At 38.4% G+C, this 20067-nt stretch overlaps 1 protein-coding gene across 1 annotated transcript in view; it reads left to right on the top strand.

Moving 5' to 3' along the window:
• Positions 1 to 20067, top strand: part of RRM1 (ribonucleotide reductase catalytic subunit M1) — a 39593-nt gene that overhangs the window by 918 nt on the left and 18608 nt on the right. The window contains exons 2-8 of the mRNA XM_081238526.1: positions 5604 to 5692; positions 9198 to 9375; positions 10474 to 10574; positions 13011 to 13070; positions 13921 to 13960; positions 14218 to 14380; positions 18982 to 19123. Of these exons, the coding sequence (XP_081094652.1) occupies positions 5604 to 5692; positions 9198 to 9375; positions 10474 to 10574; positions 13011 to 13070; positions 13921 to 13960; positions 14218 to 14380; positions 18982 to 19123 (773 nt within the window). The remainder of the gene's footprint in view (positions 1 to 5603; positions 5693 to 9197; positions 9376 to 10473; positions 10575 to 13010; positions 13071 to 13920; positions 13961 to 14217; positions 14381 to 18981; positions 19124 to 20067) is intronic.

Raw genomic sequence — 20067 nt, 5'->3', positions numbered from 1 at the left:
CTTCGTGAGGGATGTGTTGCCGTTTGCCCCAGGAGTGGTCCCGGAGGAGTTTGGGATCGGGACTGGCTGGCCTTACCCTTGATGGGAAGAGATACGGAATTAGAGTAGGGTGGCCAAGACATCTTCTGGCAGCGTGGGGGACCGGGAAGAGCCAGGGACTTGTGTTCTTCCTCAACACTTATTTCCCGTTAGACTTGCTGAGTACCTTCCTTTGTGTCAGTCCTTTGCTTGATTCTGTGAAATTATAAGAGGAGACAGACTTGCCTCCGGAAAAGGTTTAATCAGGTTGGAAAAACAAGAGCAAAACATACTCTTAACAGAGAACCATATGGGACGGTTACGATATGGGATACCATATGGGATGGTACGGACACGTTTTGAGTCGACTCTACCTACTTGCCTCTGTTGAAGCAAAGAAGTTATTTCAAAACTGTAGGCACTTAGTGAACACTGGTTGACTGATTGTTTTGTCCACTAGGCTGTGAGTGTTTCAAAGATGGGGACTTTATGCCCACACTTAGCACAGGACCTGCCATGAATATAGATGCTCATTCATGAGTGGATGAGAATAATTATTTTAAAATATAGGATATGATAAGTGTTGTGAGTAGGCAGGTGGTTGATTTGGTTGTAACTAGGTGGCGTACAGCTGAGAGATGGAGAGGTGGACAGTGGTGGCCCTTCCTGGCATTAGTATCTTTAGAACATCACTCTCTGAATTTCCCAAGTCTCCCATTTTAGCTGATGAGACCAAAGACCAAAATACATTTTTGTATTTTTTTTGGGTCTTTTATTGGTCCATACCTGTGAGTGAGAGAGGAGCATTCAGTTTTTTAGACCTTTAGAAAAAGGTATGTAAGTATGAGGAGCCCTTATGATAAATCTGTAACAGATGAATTGAAAACTTGTGGACTTAGGGCTTCCCTGGCGGCGCAGTGGTTGAGAGTCCACCTGCTGATGCAGGGGACACGGGTTCGTGCCCCGGTCCGGGAAGATCCCACATGCCGCGGAGCAGCTGGGCCCGTGAGCCATGGCCGCTGAGCCTGTGTGTCTGGAGCCTGTGCTCCACAATGGGAGAGGCCACAACAGTGAGAGGCCCACATACCGCAAAAAACAAAAAACAAGCACAAAAAAAACTTGTGGACTTAGATCTCTGGAGTGGGTAACACCTCTGTGTTGCATTTTTAACCTTTTGGGTCCACTTTCAAATACTGTGGTTTAAAAAATACAATCTACAACAAACTCTAAAAGGCAGGTCTTATTTTGTTTCTCATTCCTTCAGAGAACATAATATGATCCAGATGGTTTGCTGCTAGACTCTGCCAGGCTTGTTTTTTCTTTTCTATTTTTTTTTTATTAGTTATCTATTTTATACATATTAGTGTATATATGTCAATCCCAGTCTCCCAAGTCACACACCCCTCCCCCGCCCCAGCGCTTTCCTCCCCAGTTGTCCATAGGTTTATTCCCTACATCTGTGTCTCTGTTTCTGCCTTGCAAACTGGTTCATCTGTAAAGCCTTGTTAATATACAACGCTGTACTTAGATTTGTTTCTTTTTTATTTTTGATCTTTAATTTGCTTAGGATATCTCCCCCCCCATTTTTGGCATGATAGTATAGTAGCAGACTAACTCATGTAGGTTTTGTTAATCTTAATGTGATTATTCAGGAGGGCAACTAGCAGCCTACCTAAAGTATTACTTACTGAATGTGCTAATATCTTGCTAGGCACCATGAGGGAAATAATAGAGGGAGAAGGCATCTCCATCTTCCATGATCTTAGGGCTGTTAGGGATGCAGGAATAATCCATATGAAAATTCATAGATAACAGAAGGGAATAGTAGATGAGTTTTTCTCATCTGCTGTCTTGGGCTATTTTTCTTGGTGGGACAGTGTCGTATTGCTCAAGGAGATTAAGGTTAAAAGAAAAAGTTGAGAACCAGTGGAACAAATGCAGTGTAGCTGAGTTGAAAAGTGTGCTTTCGGGACTTCCCTGGTGGCACAGTGGTTAAGAATCCGCCTGCCAATGCAGGGGACACGGGTTCGAGCCCTGGTCGGGGAAGATCCCACATGCCGCAGAGCAACTAAGCCTGCGCACCACAACAACTGAGCCTGCACTCTAGAGCCCATGTGCCACAACAACTGAGCCTGTGCTCTAGAGCCCGTGAGCCACAACTGCTGAGCCTGCGTGCCACAACTACTGAATCCCATGAGCCACAACTACTGAAGCCTGCGCACCTGGAGCCCGTGCTCCACAACAAGAGAAGCCACCTCAATGAGAAGCCCTCACACCACAACGAAGAGTAGCCCCCGCTCGCCACAACTAGAGAAAAGCCCGCGAGCAGCAACGAAAACCCAACACAGCCAAAGAATTAAAAAAAAAAAAAAAAAAAGTGTGCTTTGGACTTTAGTATAGTGTTTTCAAAACTTTGCATTTTACATCATGACTGAGTACACACACATGTATATGTAAGTATTTACATAAAACTGAAACAAAAGTTTGCAAAATAATACCTTTTAAAGCATCTGTTTGCACTCTGATAATCTCTTCTATTCCATATCCTTTGTCTATCCCTCCCTCTCTTCTCCCTTCCTCCCTCCCATCCTTTCTAATTCACTTTACAGCCGACTGTGTTACTATATTTTGCAGATCTGTGTGGATACTGTGCTGGGCACTGAGGTTACAGTGGTGAGTAGGCAGACATAGGTCTTGTTTTCAAAGATCTTTACAATCAACTGAGAAAGATAGACAAGAACAATAGTATAATAAAATATGTTCAATATTCTAATAGGTAAAGTATAGGCTATAGAAGCCCATTCATTCAATTATTCAGAAGGTATTTACAGTCATTCCTCAGTATCCATGGGCATTTGGTTCCAGGACCTGCTGTGGATACCAAAATCCATGTATGCTCAAGTCCCATAGTAGTCCCTCGGCCTCTGTGGGTTTTGCATCTGTGAGTTCCAGTTCCCCATCCAGGGCTCCAACCAACTGCGGATCGTAAATTGTACATGATCCACGGTTGGTTGAATCTGTTCATGTGGAACCCATGGATACAGAGGGCTGACTATACTCAGCATCTCTTTATGCCAGGAACTGTTTTAGGTGTTGGGGATTCAGCAGTGAACAAAACAAGCTAAATCCCTTTTCTCATTGGAGTTTACATTCTGTGGTGAGTGACAGTAGTTAAGTGTATATAAGAAACAAGTAAACATGTAAGAATCAGTTAATTCCAGATAGTGGTTAGTGAGATGATGGTAGTAAAACAGGGTAATGTGGTAAAGATGAATGAGAAAGTAATCTTGGTTTGTATCCTCAGGGAGGGAGCTGACATTTGAGCTGAGCCCTGAACAATACTAAGAGCCAGCTATGTGAAGGTCCATGGGCTGAACGTTGCAGGTAGAGGGAATAGAAAGTTCATATCTTGTAGAAGAGGCACATCCTTGGTCTTACAGTATTAGCAAAGTCTTCCTGAAGAGAGAGTAATTTAAAAAGACAGCTTACACCCAAGAGGAAATCAGACAATTAGTGTTCTAGAGGATTTCACAGGAAGAAGAGGTCAATGTGGGTTACAGTTGTTGGGGCAGGTTTCATGGATGTGGTGAGAGTTGAATAGTGAGTATGAGTTAGATGTATGGAAAGGTGGAACAGGGACTTTTAGGCAGAGTAAGGTATAAGCAGTGACATGGATGTGGAAATGGGAGGCCATGTTGGGACTTAGGCTATTTCACAAGGAACAGTAGAGGAGATGTGGTACCAAATTAAGGAAGGCCTTGTTTGAGAGGATAATAATGTAAGCAGGGATTAGTGATATGATAAAATCAACATGTGGCTTGAAAAAAAATGACCAAGAGGAATGATAGGCTAGAGAACAGTGGATCATTGGTCCTTCAGCCCCTTAGTGTGCCTCCACTTTCCAGTATGAATTAAGACAATTGCCATTGTACTTTCTTTTTTTTTATTATTTAAAAAAATTTTTTTTTGCGGTACGCGGGCCTCTCACTGTTGTGGCCTCTCCCATTGCGGAGCACAGGCTCTGGACGCGCAGGCTCAGTGGCCATGGCTCACGGGCCCAGCCGCTCCGCGACATGTGGGATCTTCCCGGACCGGGGCACGAACCCATGTCCCCTGCATCAGCAGGTGGACTCTCAAACACTGCGCCACCAGGGAAGCCCGCCATTGTACTTTCTGTCAGTTTCCTGATTAATTTGGCAGCTGCAGATTCTCAGTTTGCTAATATTGCCTTGTGCTCACCTGTCTGCCTAACCAGCTGGTAGAGCATTGAAGTCCAGTCCCAGTGTAGGCCAGCTAATTAACTGTATTCCAGAGTTTAAGCACTGGCATATGTGAGTCTGGTTAGAAAAGGAGATCACAGTGGTGATCAGAAAGAGAAGGGCTATCTTAGTTAATATATCAGTGTTTAAGAAAAAGTAACTTGTTCTATTGATGATGGGTTACTAGTGGTATCTTATTGTTTATTTATTCTTTATCAAACATTTGAGAAAGTCCTTGGGCCAGCCAGGACTTTTTGTTAGGAAGAGCAAAGAGCAATAGGATCTAAGTCCAAAACCATAAAAGGACTAACTAGATGAGGTCCATATGTATATGCCTCCATATCTCCAAAATAAAAACTAAGAAGTTGCCTCTGGGAGATTGTTTTGAGTTACAAATAGAAAGAAGTACTTCTTTACATGGTGTGAAGTAAATTCAAAGTCATTAATTACTCTAGGAGAGTATGTAAGCCAAATTTATCATGAAGATGTTAGAATGGAGACAGGTTTATAAATCATTTGGCATTCAATAAATATTTGAGTGCCTACTATGTGGTAGGCCTTGGTCTTTGGTCTGGGCACTGGGGAATACACTGGTACATCAACCGTAACAAAATCTTTTTCTTTTTGGAAATTGTATTCTAGTGGATGGGGAGAGCCACACAATAAACAAATACGTAAGTAAAATATAGAGTATGTCAGATGACCATAAGTGCTATAGAGAAAAATAAAGCATAGAAGGAGCATAAAGAGGAGCAAGACTGTGTTTGGGGCATTGCAGTTTAAAATAGAGTGATCCGGGAAAGCCTTATTGAGAAGGTGACATTGAGCAAAGACCTAAAAGAGGTATAGATAGCAAGGAGCCAGGGTTGCCGGGGTTTGGTGAGTGAGGAAGGTGGGAGAGTAGGAGATGAAGTTGGGGAAGGGGGCACACAGGCAGGTTGTGTAGGATTCTGTGGACTGTTGTAATGATTTTGACTTGATTCTGAAGGAGATGATAAACCTCTTTTGGGTGGCGGTGGGTAGTGATATGATTTTGACTTAAGTTTTAAAGAATAATTCTGCCTGTCATTTGGACAAGGTGGGGTAGGGAAATTTATTGTAAGAATCCATCTGATGTATAATGTAAGGGAAGAATCAATATAGAATCCCTACTTTTTGAAGATGAAAAAATAATCTCTTGGTGAACTATTGGGGGTCTGAATCTTTTATCTATGAAATAGCATTTCGTGTTGGCCAATTTAAAAAGTTTACATGCTGATTACATTTGATTCTTTGACATTGCTGTCTTAATAAGTGCTAACATGAATTTATGGTTTGATTCTTTAGATGGCCGCCAAGAGCGAGTTATGTTTGACAAAATTACATCTCGAATCCAGAAGCTTTGTTATGGACTCAATATGGACTTTGTTGATCCTGTAAGTAAATAGGCTTTATATCTTGGGTTCCTTGCTTCATGTGCTTCTTTTTGCTTATCTCTTATCTCTGGCCCTTCACTCACTTGCTCTATATTTTGGTTTGGCCTTGGATATAAAATGTGAATTTATTGCTTAAAACTTTTTTTTTTCCTGGGAATTCCCTAGCGGTCCAGTGGTTAGGACATGGTGCTTTCACTGCCATGGCCTGGGTTTGATCCCTTGTCGGGGAACTAAGATCCCTCAAGCCGTGTGGCGTGGCAAAAAAAAATAAAACAAACAGACAGAAAAAAACAAAACAAAACTTTTTTTCTAAATTTTGTTCTGTGCTGTGATTTCTGACTTTTCAGAGAACTATAAAAGTGAGCAAAGAGGAAAACTTGACATTAACATTTTATATTAGAGGGTTCTTTGAGTAAATTATTTTATTCATAAGTGGAAAAACTTGTTTTGGAATTGTGGTCATTTGGGTAGAAACTGGTTGGAAATTTGCTTTTTTGTTATCTATGTGGAAAGAATACATTAAAGTAATATAAAAGTAATGTAAAATAGATTTCATGGCCAGCTTTTAAACTAAGGAGAGCCAGGGCTTCCCTGGTGGCGCAGTGGTTGAGAGTCCGCCTGCCGATGCAGGGGACACGGGTTCGTGCCCCGGACCGGGAAGATCCCACATGCCGCGGAGTGGCTGGGTCTGTGAGCCATGGACGCTGAGCCTGCGCGTCTGGAGCCTGTGCTCCACAACGGGAGAGGCCACAACAGTGAGAGGCCTGCGTACCGCAAAAAGAAAAAATAAAATAAAATAAAATAAATTAAGGAGAGCCAGCTATTCATAAGCAAGTTACTGTGTGTTTCTTTTTCTATACCTCCTCTACTCTAGACCCTCAGCATCCCTTATCTAGACTGCTACCTGTAGTGGTCTCTGAAGTGTTCTCCTGGTGTTCCTCTCATCTTGCCGTCTTCAAATACATCTTCCACATGGCTTTCAAAATGATCTTACTAAACGGAGTCTCTAAGAACCTTCTCTTTTTTAAACCCATACTGCCCCATCCTTATTTAGGTATTTTATCTGTACTACTCTAGCGCTTGTGCTGGCCTCATAGCATTAACCACCTAGTATTGAAATTAATTATATGTCTCTGTCCTCCCCGAGAATTGCTGGGGAGGCCTGTATCTTGTTCTTGTGATATCCACAATGCTTAACACATATATAATTAGATGCTCAATAAATATTGAATTGACCAAAATGGTCAAAAGAAAATAATTTTTTACAGCTTTAAAATATGCTTATTATAAATTCCCTTTTACATTTAGAAATCTAGACAATAATTAGAATAGTAGAATATTAGAGTTGGAACGAACCTGAGAGATCATCTTATTTCATCTTCCTTGTTTTATAGATAAGGAAGGTCCAAAGTGAAGGGGAGTGACTTGTACAAGTGAGTGGGAGTGTAGGAGGAAGAACCTAGGTATCGTGACTCGTAGGTGTTCTGTTGCCTCATGCACACACTTCAGAGTGCAGGTGTGCTAGAGCTGACTCGAGCTTTCTAAGGTAGATTTAGTTGAAAAAATCTACGTGTTTTTAGATCTGGCATGGTTATTAGCACACAGATGTTATTTTATTCTGAGTTCTGATTACTTGCCATGTAGCACCAGAAATCATTTAGAAGACTTAACTACTCTTTTACTGAACATGAGTTAATTGTTGGATCTGAGAAGAAAGTGATCAGGAGCAACTTGAGCTTAGATCTGAAATTTAATTGGAATAGATTTTAAACCAGTAATTACACACTTTTTTTTGAGGGGGCATGCTTTCGTCAGCTGGGAAATGGCATTCATTTTCTGTTGGATTAATCTGGTTTTTTTTTGCGGCTACATGGCTTGTGGGATCTTAGTTCCCTCTCCAGAGATTGAACCCATGCCCCCTGCAGTGGAAGCTTGGAGACACAGCCACTGGACCACTGGGGAATTCCCTAATCTTTTTTTTTTTTTTAAAGATTCAATAAACACATACATATATACAACTTAGAATTTGTCTTTCTTTTTTTTTTTTTTTTTTTTTGCGGTACGTGGGCCTCTCACTGTTGTGGCCTCTCCCGTTGCGGAGCACAGGCTCTGGACGCGCAGGCTCAGCGACCATGGCTCACAGGCCCAGCCGCTCCGCGGCATGTGGGATCCTCCCGGACCGGGGCACGAACCCTCGTCCCCTGCATCGGCAGGCGGACTCTCAACCACTGTGCCACCAGGGAAGCCCCGAATTTGTCTTTCTTGGCTTGTGCATTGTGTGTTTTATTTATCTATCTATTTATTTATTCTTTAACATCTTTATTGGAGTATAATTGCTTTACAATGGTGTGTTTGTTTCTGCTTTATAACAAAGTGAATCAGCTATACATATACATATATCCTCATATCTCTTCCCTCTTGCGTCTCCCTCCCTTCCACCCTCCCTATCCCACTCCTCTAGGTGGTCACAAAGCACCGAGCTGATCTCCCTGCGCTATGCGGCTGCTTCCCACTAGCTATCTGTTTTACATTTGGTAGTGCATATATGTCCATGCTACTCTCTCACTTTGTCCCAGCTTACCCTTCCCCCTCCCCGTGTCCTCAAGTCCATTCTCTAGTAGGTCTGCATCTTTATTCCTGTCCTGACCCTAAGTTCTTCATAACCATTTTTTTTTTTTAGATTCCATACATATGTGTGTTAGCATCGTGTGTTTTAAAGAGGGGTATCTCTTACAGTACGGTCTTGAAAACAGTGAAATGCATTGAGGTTGAATGGCATGTGGAGCCAGAAGACTTAGATAGTAAAGCTTGGGCAAGTCCCAGTAACCTGGTTCCTCATGTAAAGTGGTGATAGTTATATACCCATCTCACAGATAATTGTGAAATGTCAGAGAAGATCATGAAAGTTGAGATATTTTGTAATTTGTGAAATGTTAAAGAAAGAGTAGCCATTAAATTATTTGATGACTCAGCCCCAACTCTAACTTATATCTTCATCTCCTTTCATTGGAATGATTAAAGTTTGGTTCATTTGCTTTCCTGTGCTTGTCCTTAGGTAGATTTGGGGCAAAATGGGTAAGTATGTAGCATGAACCCTGATTATATAGAGAGAATTTGAATGAAAGATGGGGAAATAATTATAGAATCATTGGTCTGTTTTCAGCTGATTCCCTGTGTGACTGTTAATCTTTGTAAAAGCTCTACTTAGATTTTAAAACTAACTTCCTTCCTTCCTCCCTTCCTCCCCCCCGCTTTCTTTCTTTCTCTTTCTCTCTTTCTTTCCACACTTCTTCATTGTATATGTAGTATGCATTTTCTAGCAGCTCTATTGGCTTATGAATTCTCATTACTAAATTTTCCACAGCCCACCATTCTGAAAGATAATTTTTCATAAAAGGAAGTTGTCTTTTATTTTGATATAAATTGATTGTTTTCTTCATTGCTCTCTTAAGGAAGCTGTTGGTTCTTGGGAAAGCATAAGTAATTCTTGGCTTTGCTTTTATAGGCTCAGATCACCATGAAAGTAATTCAAGGCTTATACAGTGGGGTCACTACTGTGGAACTAGATACTTTGGCTGCTGAAACAGCTGCGACCTTGACTACTAAGCACCCTGACTATGCCATCCTGGCAGCAAGGATTGCCGTCTCTAACTTGCACAAAGAAACAAAGAAAGTATTCAGTGGTGAGTCTAGAGGAAAAAGTTAGAAAGAATTTAGTATTCTCAGAAAATTTATAAGGGTACTAGAATGAAACCTTGAGTGTCAAAAAGAGAAGTTCCATCTTGTTTAAAAAAACAAAGTGTGCAGGTTAGTGGCAGAGGGAGACTAGAACTTCCTATTTCTCCATGCTGCTGACCTGCTGCATGGAAGGGTCAGTGGATACTTTTCTTTATATTTTTGTTTCTTTTTTCTTTTTTTTTTGAACCCCATCTTTAGATGCTTGGTGGTGGTGTGGTTGGAAAAAAGAATAATATTTATTGATAATTTCTGGGTTAAACAAAGTGTTACAGTCAGTCTTTTGTCACCATTAGTCAGCACTCCCATTTTATAGCTCAGTGAATGTGGGCAAAGGAAGGTTAAATAATTTGTTAGGTATATAAAAAGTGGTATATAAGAAGTCAGCTGGTAGACTGAGAGTAGAAATCTTTCAGCTTTCAATTCGAGATCTGTTATATGGGGACTTAAACATTATATCTCCCTCTTCAGTAGATTTATTGTAAAGATATCAGTTCTCCCCAAATTGACTATGGATTCAAGTCAAATTCAGTCAGAATGCCAGCTTTGCGTATATGTGTATTATATGTATAAATGCAGAGGACTAAATACTGCTGTGATGTCTGGAAGAGAGAGGGCTTATTACTAAATGTGCATTTATAGAAGTAAAATACCTGGGATGATAGGTTTTGAATTTTAAGTTGAGTTTCTGTTTTGTTAGGATAAAAAAACTTGAGAAGAGGTTATAATTTCTGTTTTTCTTTATTTTCAACCAGCAATTCTCAATGGGGTTATATGTCAGAATCATCTGGCAGTCTTTTTCAAACTACAGGAGCCTATGCTCACTCTAACTCTGGAAGATTGTTTCCTTATTTAGCTTATAAATATATAAATTTCCTTATATATTTATTAAACGTGTGTATGTTCATTGAGCACTTTCTGTGCTAGGTACTAAGGTGGGTTGGGATGAAAAACGGTTGAGAACCACTGTTTTAAACTGTTACCTGAAGATTGAATTAGCTGTTAAGTGATTTTGATATTTTAATTTTCTGTTGTTTTGTTTTTAGATGTAATGGAAGACCTCTTCAACTACATAAATCCACATAATGGCCAACACTCTCCCATGGTGGCCAAGTCAACAGTGGATATTGTTTTGGCCAATAAAGATGTATGTATAATGCTTTTCTGGTGAAAAATTTTTTATAGATTCTTTTTTTTAAGACAATAAGCACATTTAAAAAAATTTAAACACTACAATAGATAGAGGTAAAAAGTAATTCTTTCTGCTTCTCTGAATCCTAGTTTTCCTCTCTAGAAACAGCAACATTTTGTCATTTTAAAATGTATTTTTCCAGAGCTGTTCTATAATACACATATGTGTACCTTTATTTTTCCTTTTAGTGGTAGTGTACTGTGCATACTATTCTTTCTGTTACTTTTTCACTTGCAAGTATATCTTAGAGATAGTTCTTTATTAGCATTTATTAATTACCTGCATAGAATTCCATTCTATAGCTGTATCATCATTATACATATATGTAAGAATTGCTCTAGTGATGAATATTTGTTTTCCATTTTTCCCTGCAGTGAATATCCTTGTATGGTAGTGCTTTACTTGTAGATGAGTGTATTGGTAAGGTAAATCCCTTAAGTGGAATTGCTGAGCCAAAGAGTATGTACATTTAAAATTTTAGTAGACATTGCTAAACCGACTTCCAAAAAGGTGGTTCAGGTAAAATTTTGAAAGATCTTCTTGCTCAGCAACTTAAAAATTATCCATTTGTGTTTCAACCCCTTTCTTAACTACATCCCAGAGAACAGAAGGGAAAAGATGGGTAGGTCCAGCCAGCCCTTTTGCACACAGGATTTATCTACCATGGATATCTGCATATACATTAGAACCACTTTTTTTTTTTTTTTTTTTGCAGGTTAATATCTTTAATATATAACGAGCTCATACAAATTTATCAGACCCCCAGTAGATAAGAGCAGAGGACACCGACAATCCACAAAAGAAATACAACTGCTTGACATGAAAAGATGTTCTACTTTGCTAGAAATCGAAAAAATGCAAACTAAAATACAATGTTATTTTTTTCATGATCAGATTAGCAAGTATTTGGCCAGATGAGAATACTCAGTACTGGCAAGATGGTAAAATGAGCACATTTATCTTTGCTGGTGGCAGTGTAAATGGGTATAAACATTTCTGGAGACCATTTGTCAGTATGTAATCATGGTCTCACAAGTTTTCATATTCTTTAATGCAATAAATCCCACCTCTGAGAACCTACCCTAAGGAAATAACTTGACGTTGGGGGAAACTTTATGCACAAAGATATTCATCAATTTCTAATTAGAACCACTTTTAATTGTAGGTAATAGAATGATTAGTTGGCTGTCTCTAAATATGTATCTGATGTTAAAGAGACTGAGAGAAAACTGAGTTGTGTGTTGTTCATATGTATAATCTTGAAGACAGGTGAAAAACAAAAATAAAATGATGACAGCAAAAACCTGTATCTAAAAAATAAATATTGATAATCAAGTATTTCAGTTCTCCATTATTCATGCAAGGCCCCTACCTGTCTTTGGCAACAAAGATGCCCTTAAAAATTTAAGAGGAAGGGAAGAGTTTTGTATAGATTTTTCAAGTCCTTGGACATGGATCCTTATATGGAAATACTGATAGTATTTTGAAAGACTGGCTCCACATTTCTCTATCCAAAATGATTATTTGTACCTAATTGCTTTTGTTTTCTTTAAATGACTCTATAGCCTACAAAAGCTTGTAACAATGGCCAGTTCTGCTTTAAAATATTACTGTCACAGCAGTAGTTTGTTTAAAACCTGTTAAAGGGGCTTCCCTGGTGGCGCAGTGGTTAAGAGTCCGCCTGCCGATGCAGGGGACACGGGTTCGTGCCCCGATCCCGGAAGATCCCACATGCCGCGGAGCGGCTGGGCCCGCGAGCCATGGCCGCGGAGCCTGTGTGTCCGGAGCCTGTGCTCCGCAACGGGAGAGGCCACAGCAGTGAGAGGCCCGCGTACAGCAAAAAAAAAAAAAAAAAAAAAAAAAAAAACCTGTTAAAGGACCATGGATTTGATGAGCCTTAGAATTAACATAATTATTTATCTTATATATTGTTATGTGCAGTTTAAAATGGAAGATAAAAATACATATTAGTAATTATATGGCTCTGATACTTTTGGAGTAATAGCTAATCTAAAAACATGTTTAAGGGTGATAATATAGTCCCTTTTATGCTCATATTCTTTCCCTCTTCAGAGATGTACTGTAAACATAATAGGGAAAGTTTGGTAAGTCACATATATATTTTTACTTGTATACAACTTATACTTACATGTTTTCTTCTAGTCCTTTAATGTACATGTTTTTAAACCTAATTAGGATACTCAATTTATATAACTTTTTTTTTCTTGACATCAGGTATGGATTTCTATTCTGCAACAGTAATACTTAGTGTAATCTCTTTTATATTCTATGTCAATTTTAATTCTGGAGTCAGGGCTGAAAGATACCAGGGTTTGTGAAAATAAATCTAATTATCTTAATTATGGGTTTTTTTTTTTTTACCTTCACCAGCGCCTGAATTCTGCCATTATCTATGATCGAGATTTCTCTTATAATTACTTTGGCTTTAAGGTAAATAATGGGTTTCAAATGAGTGGGAATTCCTCCTTGAATCAGGAAATACAGGTTTTTGTTTATGTTTTAGTGATACAATTATAGAGGTAGTAATTTGTTGGGAGTTGGGGGACCTGTGGGATTAGTGGGGTTAGGGTGGTGGTGGTTGTTTGAATTAAGGAAAGATAGCTTATTCATTTGCAATTTTCAAATTTTCCAAATATTACTTCTGGATACCTTTGGAGTTATACAGGTAATTTGCCAGAATGATTCTATATTCTACTGTTTATGCAACAACTGTTTATTGAATTCCTACTATGTGCCAAGTGCTTTTCTAGGTACTTTTGTGTTGATAAACAGTATTTTGTAGTGCTTGAGAACATGAATGTTGGTGTCAGACCACCTGGGTTCAAATCTCTGCTCCATTTCTTATTAGCGAGATACTTAACCTCTCTGTCCTCAGTTTCCTCATCTTTAGAATGGGGATAATAATAAAATTTCAACAGCAAATTCTCTTGAGGAGTGAGTGTGTGTGTTGCTTTGATCAATGCCTAGCCTGTTATAAGCACTTCATAAATGTTAACCATTATGATGTGTTAATGAATACTACAACTTCTGCTATTAACATTACACATAATAATATAGAGCTGGCTTTTTCCAGAAATTTCCAGGCAGTCTTTTCCAAAACAAATAGCCAATTGATAATGTTCCAAGCTAAAGCTAGTAAAACGAAATATGCTATTCTTGTCATTTAAGATTATATTAAAAACGGAAAAGATTTAAATAGATTGCCTTATTGTGAATGATATATCTACTGTGTCTTTAAAAACTATGCTCTGGAAGTTTTTTGTTGTTTTGCTTTTTCTAGACGCTGGAGCGATCCTATTTGTTGAAGATCAGTGGAAAAGGTGAGACATGAATGTGTTTGTGTGTTACATTTTCTATTCATTATATTGAAAATAGAGCTTTGAACTATTAGCCTTAGCACTTCTATTTAAACTCTAACATTTTAAACTTTAAGTTTAGTTTATGAATAATTTTGCTGCTTCTTGGTGTAAAATTTTTAAAATTGTCTTTTGTTGTTCCTTTTTTTGACTCAAGTACATATCTCAGCTTAGTTTTTCTCACATGTCCCATTATGTGAAAATTCCTCTTTTGTTTTTAGTGGCTGAAAGACCACAGCATATGTTGATGAGGGTATCTGTGGGCATTCACAAAGAAGATATTGATGCTGCTATTGAAACATACAACCTTCTTTCTGAGAAGTGGTTTACCCATGCCTCTCCCACTCTCTTCAATGCTGGCACCAACCGCCCACAACTTTCTAGGTATGTGTCATCTATAGTCGCTTTTAATGTTCTGAAATGCTTTTGCTAGGGAAATAAACCTTGACCTGAAGAAACTAGGCAGTTCATCACATAAAAATTAATTTGATATACATTTTTTTTTTTTTTTTTTTTTGCGGTACACGGGCCTCTCACTGTTGTGGCCTCTCCTGTTGCGGAGCACAGGCTCCGGACGCGCAGGCTCAGCGGCCATGGCTCACGGGCCCAGCCCCTCCGCAGCATGTGGGATCTTCCCGGACCGGGGCATGAACCCGTGTCCCCTGCATCGGCAGGCGGACTCTCAACCACTGCGCCACCAGAGAAGCCCTGATATACATTTAATCACTCTTGTTCTGATTAAATGAGATTTACTTTCTGGAAAGCTCTTTTACTGCAATGTGGTAAATGAATTGAAGAGAGACAAATGCCGATAATGAAATTTTAAACATGATTGTGGTGATGGTTGTACAACTCTGTGAATATACTAAAGACCATTAATTGTACACTTTAAATGGGGAATTGTGTGGTACGTAAATTATATCTCAATAAAGTTTTTTTTTTTTAAAGTAAATACTGACAGTAATTAGAGGACTCTAATCGTAGTCTGTATGAGAGATTATGGTATTTTGGGTTAGGGAGGTGAAAGTAGAGATTGAGAGAAATAGACGAATTCAGGAGATTTGGGAGGTAAAACTGATAGAATTTGATGATTTGGGTATGAGTCAAGAGTGGTTCCTGAGTTTATGGGTAGAGTAATAGGATTTATTATGGTGCCATTTTCTGTGAAAGGAAACATTGGAACAGAGTCTGGTAATTTGTAAAAAAAAAAAAAAAAAAGACTAGTACACCCTAAGCAAGTTTGTTTTATCTGAGGAACTCAAGGATATGCTAACATCAAAAAGTGTATTAATGTAATTCATTGCACTAACATTTTATATCATTTAATACTTTCATAATACAAAAACTAGCAAAATAGATATAGAAAATAACTTCCTTTATTTGGTAAAAGGTAATCCACTAAAAACTTAGATCTATTGGACCTCTGTTTTCAGCATTGTAGTGGAGGCCTGAGCCAGCATTGTAAGATAAGAAAAAATAAGATTGGAAATGTGGGAACGAAACTGTAATGATTCCTGAAGAGCATCTACAGACAAATTATTAGAATTAAAAAGAGATTTCAGCAGAATATCTGGATGTAAATTCAACATAAATTAATCAGTTTGAGTGTCTGTATTTTAGCTGTTAGAAGATTTAAGTTTAAAACATATCATAATACTGGAAGGTACCCAAGAATAAATCTAATGAAAGGTGTGTAAGGCTTTTAAGGAAAAAATTCTAAAACGTAATTGAAGGACATTAAAAAACAAATAAATGGAGAGTGATCTTATATTCATAAATGGATTTAATATTGTAACAATGTCAGTTTTTCCCCAGTTAATCTATAGTTTCAGTGTAATTCCAGTCAGAATTTCAACATGCTGATTCTAAAATTTATATGGAAGAGCAAAATGCTAAGAATAATCTAGTGTTGCTCAAAGATATCAGGTCCTAATCCCTGGAACCTGTAAATGTTACTTTATAAGGAAAACAGTCTTTGCAGTTATGATTAAAAAAGATCTTGACATAGGGAGATTATCCTGAATTATTCAGGTGGGCCCTGAATCCAGTAAAAAATATCCTTATAAGAGAGAGGTTAAGGGAGATATGATACATACAGAAGAAAAGAAGGCAGTGTGTAGATAGAGGCAGAAATTGGAGTGATGTGGCTACAAGCAAAGGATCCACCAGAAGCTGGAAGAGGCAAGGAATATATTCTCCCCTAGAGCCTCTGGAGGAATGTTCTTGATTTTGACCCAGTGAAACTGATGTTGAACTTCTGGCCTCCTGAACTGTGAGAGAATAAATTTCTATATTAAGCCACTGAGTTAGTGGTGTTTGTTAGGACAGCTACAGGAAACTAATATAAATAACAAGATAGTTTTGAAGAAAAAGTCCTACAAGATTTCGAGACCACTATAAACCCATGTTTTGTCTATCCCAGAGTAAATACCATACTTTGTGATATTTACTCTGGGATAGTGTAGTATTTGCTCTGGCCACTGGACCATAGCAGAGGGCTCAAAGAGAGATTCAGGCTTATATGGGAACTTGATGAATAACAGGGTGTCATTGGATTTCATTGGGAAAACAGTGCTAAGGAAATTGGTTATCCTATGGGGAAAAGTATAATTAGATTTCCCTTCTTCATGCCATATATAGAAATAAATTCAAGAGAATGTGAAAGTAAAATCTTTTAGAAGAACATATAGAGAAAATAAATACTTTCCTCCCCACTTTTTAATATGAATTTCAAACATTCAGAAAATTTAAAGAAAAGGACAGTGAACTCCACCCATGCACTCACTTCTGCGTAGATAAAAAAATTACTAACATTTTGCCATATAGATGTTTTTTTTGTTTGTTTGTTTTTTTGCGTTACGCGGGCCTCTCACTGCTGTGGCCTCTCCCGCCGCGGAGCACAGGCTCTGGACGCGCAGGCTCAGCGGCCATGGCTCACGGGCCCAGCCGCTCCGTGGCACGTGGGATCCTCCCGGACCGGGGCACGAACCCGTACCCCCCGCATCGGCAGGCGGACTCTCAACCAATGCGCCACCAGGGAAGCCCCATATAGATGTATTTTTATCTTTAAAATTAAAAAAAATTTTTTTTTTGGCTGAGTCATTTGAAAGTGAGCTGCAGACATCATGACTATCAACCTACATCTTGATAGATTATATATGACCTCAGAGTAGTGAAGGATTTCTTAAAATAGATATAATAAGCAAACAATATAAGGAAAAATTGACTACATTAAAATTTAAAACTTCTGTGAACCAAATACCGTGAAAAAAGTTTCAGACTGGGAGAAGATATTTGCAATGTATGTTAACTGTTGAAGGATTATAAGAAAAAGACACAAAACAAAATAGAAACATGGGCTAATTTGTAGAAGAAACTGATTGGCTAATAAACACGTGAGATGATAAACTTTGTTGGTGATTAAGAAGATGAAAGTTAACATCATAATGAGATATTTCATACCCAACAGATTGATACAAATTAAAAGGCTGATAATAGTATTGGTAAGAATGTGGAACATAGGGAACTCTCATGCATTGCTAGATGGAGTATACTTACCCATTCACTTTGGAGAATCTTTAGTAAAGTGGAACACATGCATATCTTTTGACCCAGAAATTCTTCTCCTAGGTTTTTTTTTTTTTTAAACCATCTAATTATGAATTTACTTATTTATTTTTGCTGTGTTGGGTCTTTGTTTCTGTGCGAGGGCTTTCTCTAGTTGCGGCAAGTGGGGACCAGTCTTCATCGCGGTGGGCGGGCCTCTCACTATCGTGGCCTCTCTTGTTGCGGAGCACAGGCTCCAGACGCCCAGGCTCAGTAGTTGTGGCTCACGGACCTAGTTGCTCCGCGGCATGTGGGATCTTCCCGGACCAGGGCTCGAAACCATGTCCCCTGCATTGGCAGGCAGATTCTCAACCACTGAGCCACCAGGGAAGCCCCTCTCCTAGGTTTATACCCTATAGAAATCCTTAGACATAAGCACAAGGAGATATGTTTAAGAACTTTCACAGCAGCATTGTTTAGAATAGCAAACAAATTGGAAATAATCCAAATGTCCACCAGTAGGCAAATGGACAAATATATTGGTGTATTCATACAATGGAATACCTTACAGAGTGAAAATAAACTAGTCCTATATGTATCAGTAGGAATGAATCTCTAACACAGTATTGAGTTAAATAAAAGTGGGTTACAGAGAGATAAATTAATATGGAACCAGAAATTTAAAAAATGTGGAACATATGTCAATGCTAAAAGAACGTAGAAAGGCATGGAAATGGTATATGATTGTAATTAGGTTATATTTGTAGTATCTTATTTCTTGAGGTAGGTGGTAAGTACAAAGTATATGTTATATTATTCTCTGTGCCTTTCTGAATGTCTGAATATTTAATATAAAAAGTCAACAGAGTCCATCTGATTGGTTGAATATTTAAGTTAGTGAAGGGATCATTGGAAGACTAAGGTTCCTGGGGTAGGAGGATAAGATCCAAAGCACAGGTAGAAGGATTGTCTTCAAAAAGACTGTAAGGAAGCTAAATTTTGATGGACATACCAAATTTGGTTCAGTATTGGATAGGTGGGTTTTTTTTCATAAATGTTTAATTTTTCTTGGCTTACTAATAGGTTGAAAAGGTGTTATGTATGCGTAGGCATTTACATGAGAAAATGTTATAATGGCACATTTACAGTCTGGTGAACATGGAAGCTAATATTTTTAGACTTATCTCTAAGCCTTCCTTCCAGGCTTAGAATCTAGGGTAGGCAGCAAGGTGACCTTAAAACAATATATGTTGATATATCTTATTGTGTTATATCCAGTAAAAAGTTTTGTTTTGTGTTTTTCCTTCTAAAAACCCGTAGGAATTTTGTAAGCTTCAAATTGTTTATTTGCCTAACTTACTGTCTTTGGATTATATAGTCATTTTTTGATTCTGCTTTGCTTCGGTTCCTTGCTGAGTTGTGACTTTTTTCCCCTGTAGCTGTTTCCTTCTGAGTATGAAAGATGATAGCATTGAAGGCATTTATGACACTCTAAAGCAGTGTGCATTGATATCCAAGTCGGCTGGGGGAATTGGTGTTGCTGTGAGTTGTATTCGAGCTACTGGCAGCTACATTGCTGGGGTAAGCCTCTGTTGTGTGACTAAAAGTGTATAGGCTTAGGGGGATTCAGCTCCATAAGCAACCAGGCTTGTGATTGAGAGGGCATTTGCTGGGGCTTGGGAGACCTGGATCTCTGTTAATTATTTGCTGGCTGTGTGACTTAGACTGAGTAATTTCACTACTTCTGGTCTCATTTTCATCTGTCTTATTAGAGGTTGATTAGATGGTCTCTAGGGTCAGATTTTGGAATCCTGATTTATTTTAGCAATAATGATAGCATTATTATTATTCATTGCTCACTACATGCTGAATCTGTTGTACGAGTTTTATGTGAATTACACATTTAACCCTTACTGCAACCTCATGAGATAGATATCATTACAGACACAGTAAACTTTATTCCTTACAGTAACTGTGTGAGTATAGCCACAGTCTTCATTTGATAAGTGAGGAAGCTGAAGCTTAGAAAGTTAAATTACTTCCAGAGATTAGTCACTTAATATGTGATAGAGCCAAGATTCAAGCTTTAAACATGGTCACTTTATGAGGTAAATTTCATCTCTTCTAGTTCACTATTCACTGGGAGTCAAGATCATGGTTTTGGGTAGAATCTAAAAAATAATACAAATGGATGTATATGCAAAACAGAAACAGACTCACAGATAAAGAAAACAAACTTGTGGTTACCGGAAGGTGAGAGAGAAGGAGGGAGGGACAAATTAGGGGCATGGGATTAACAGATACAAACTGCTATATATTAAAATAGATAAGCAACCAGGGTATACTGTATAGGACAGGGAATTATACCCATTATATTGTAATAACCTATAATGGAGTATAATATGCAAAAATGCTGAATCACTGTGCTGTACACCTGAAACTAACTATTGTAAATCAACCATACTTCAATTAGAAAAAAAAAAGAAAAAAAAAGGTAATCGTTTTGGGTAAGTCCTGGATTTAAA

This window comes from Mesoplodon bidens (genome assembly GCF_964165515.1).
Source record: "Mesoplodon bidens genome assembly, chromosome: 7".
Classification (NCBI taxonomy): domain Eukaryota; kingdom Metazoa; phylum Chordata; class Mammalia; order Artiodactyla; family Ziphiidae; genus Mesoplodon; species Mesoplodon bidens.
Note: the sequence above shows the minus strand (reverse complement) of the source record. Positions and strands in the feature narration are given on the sequence as shown.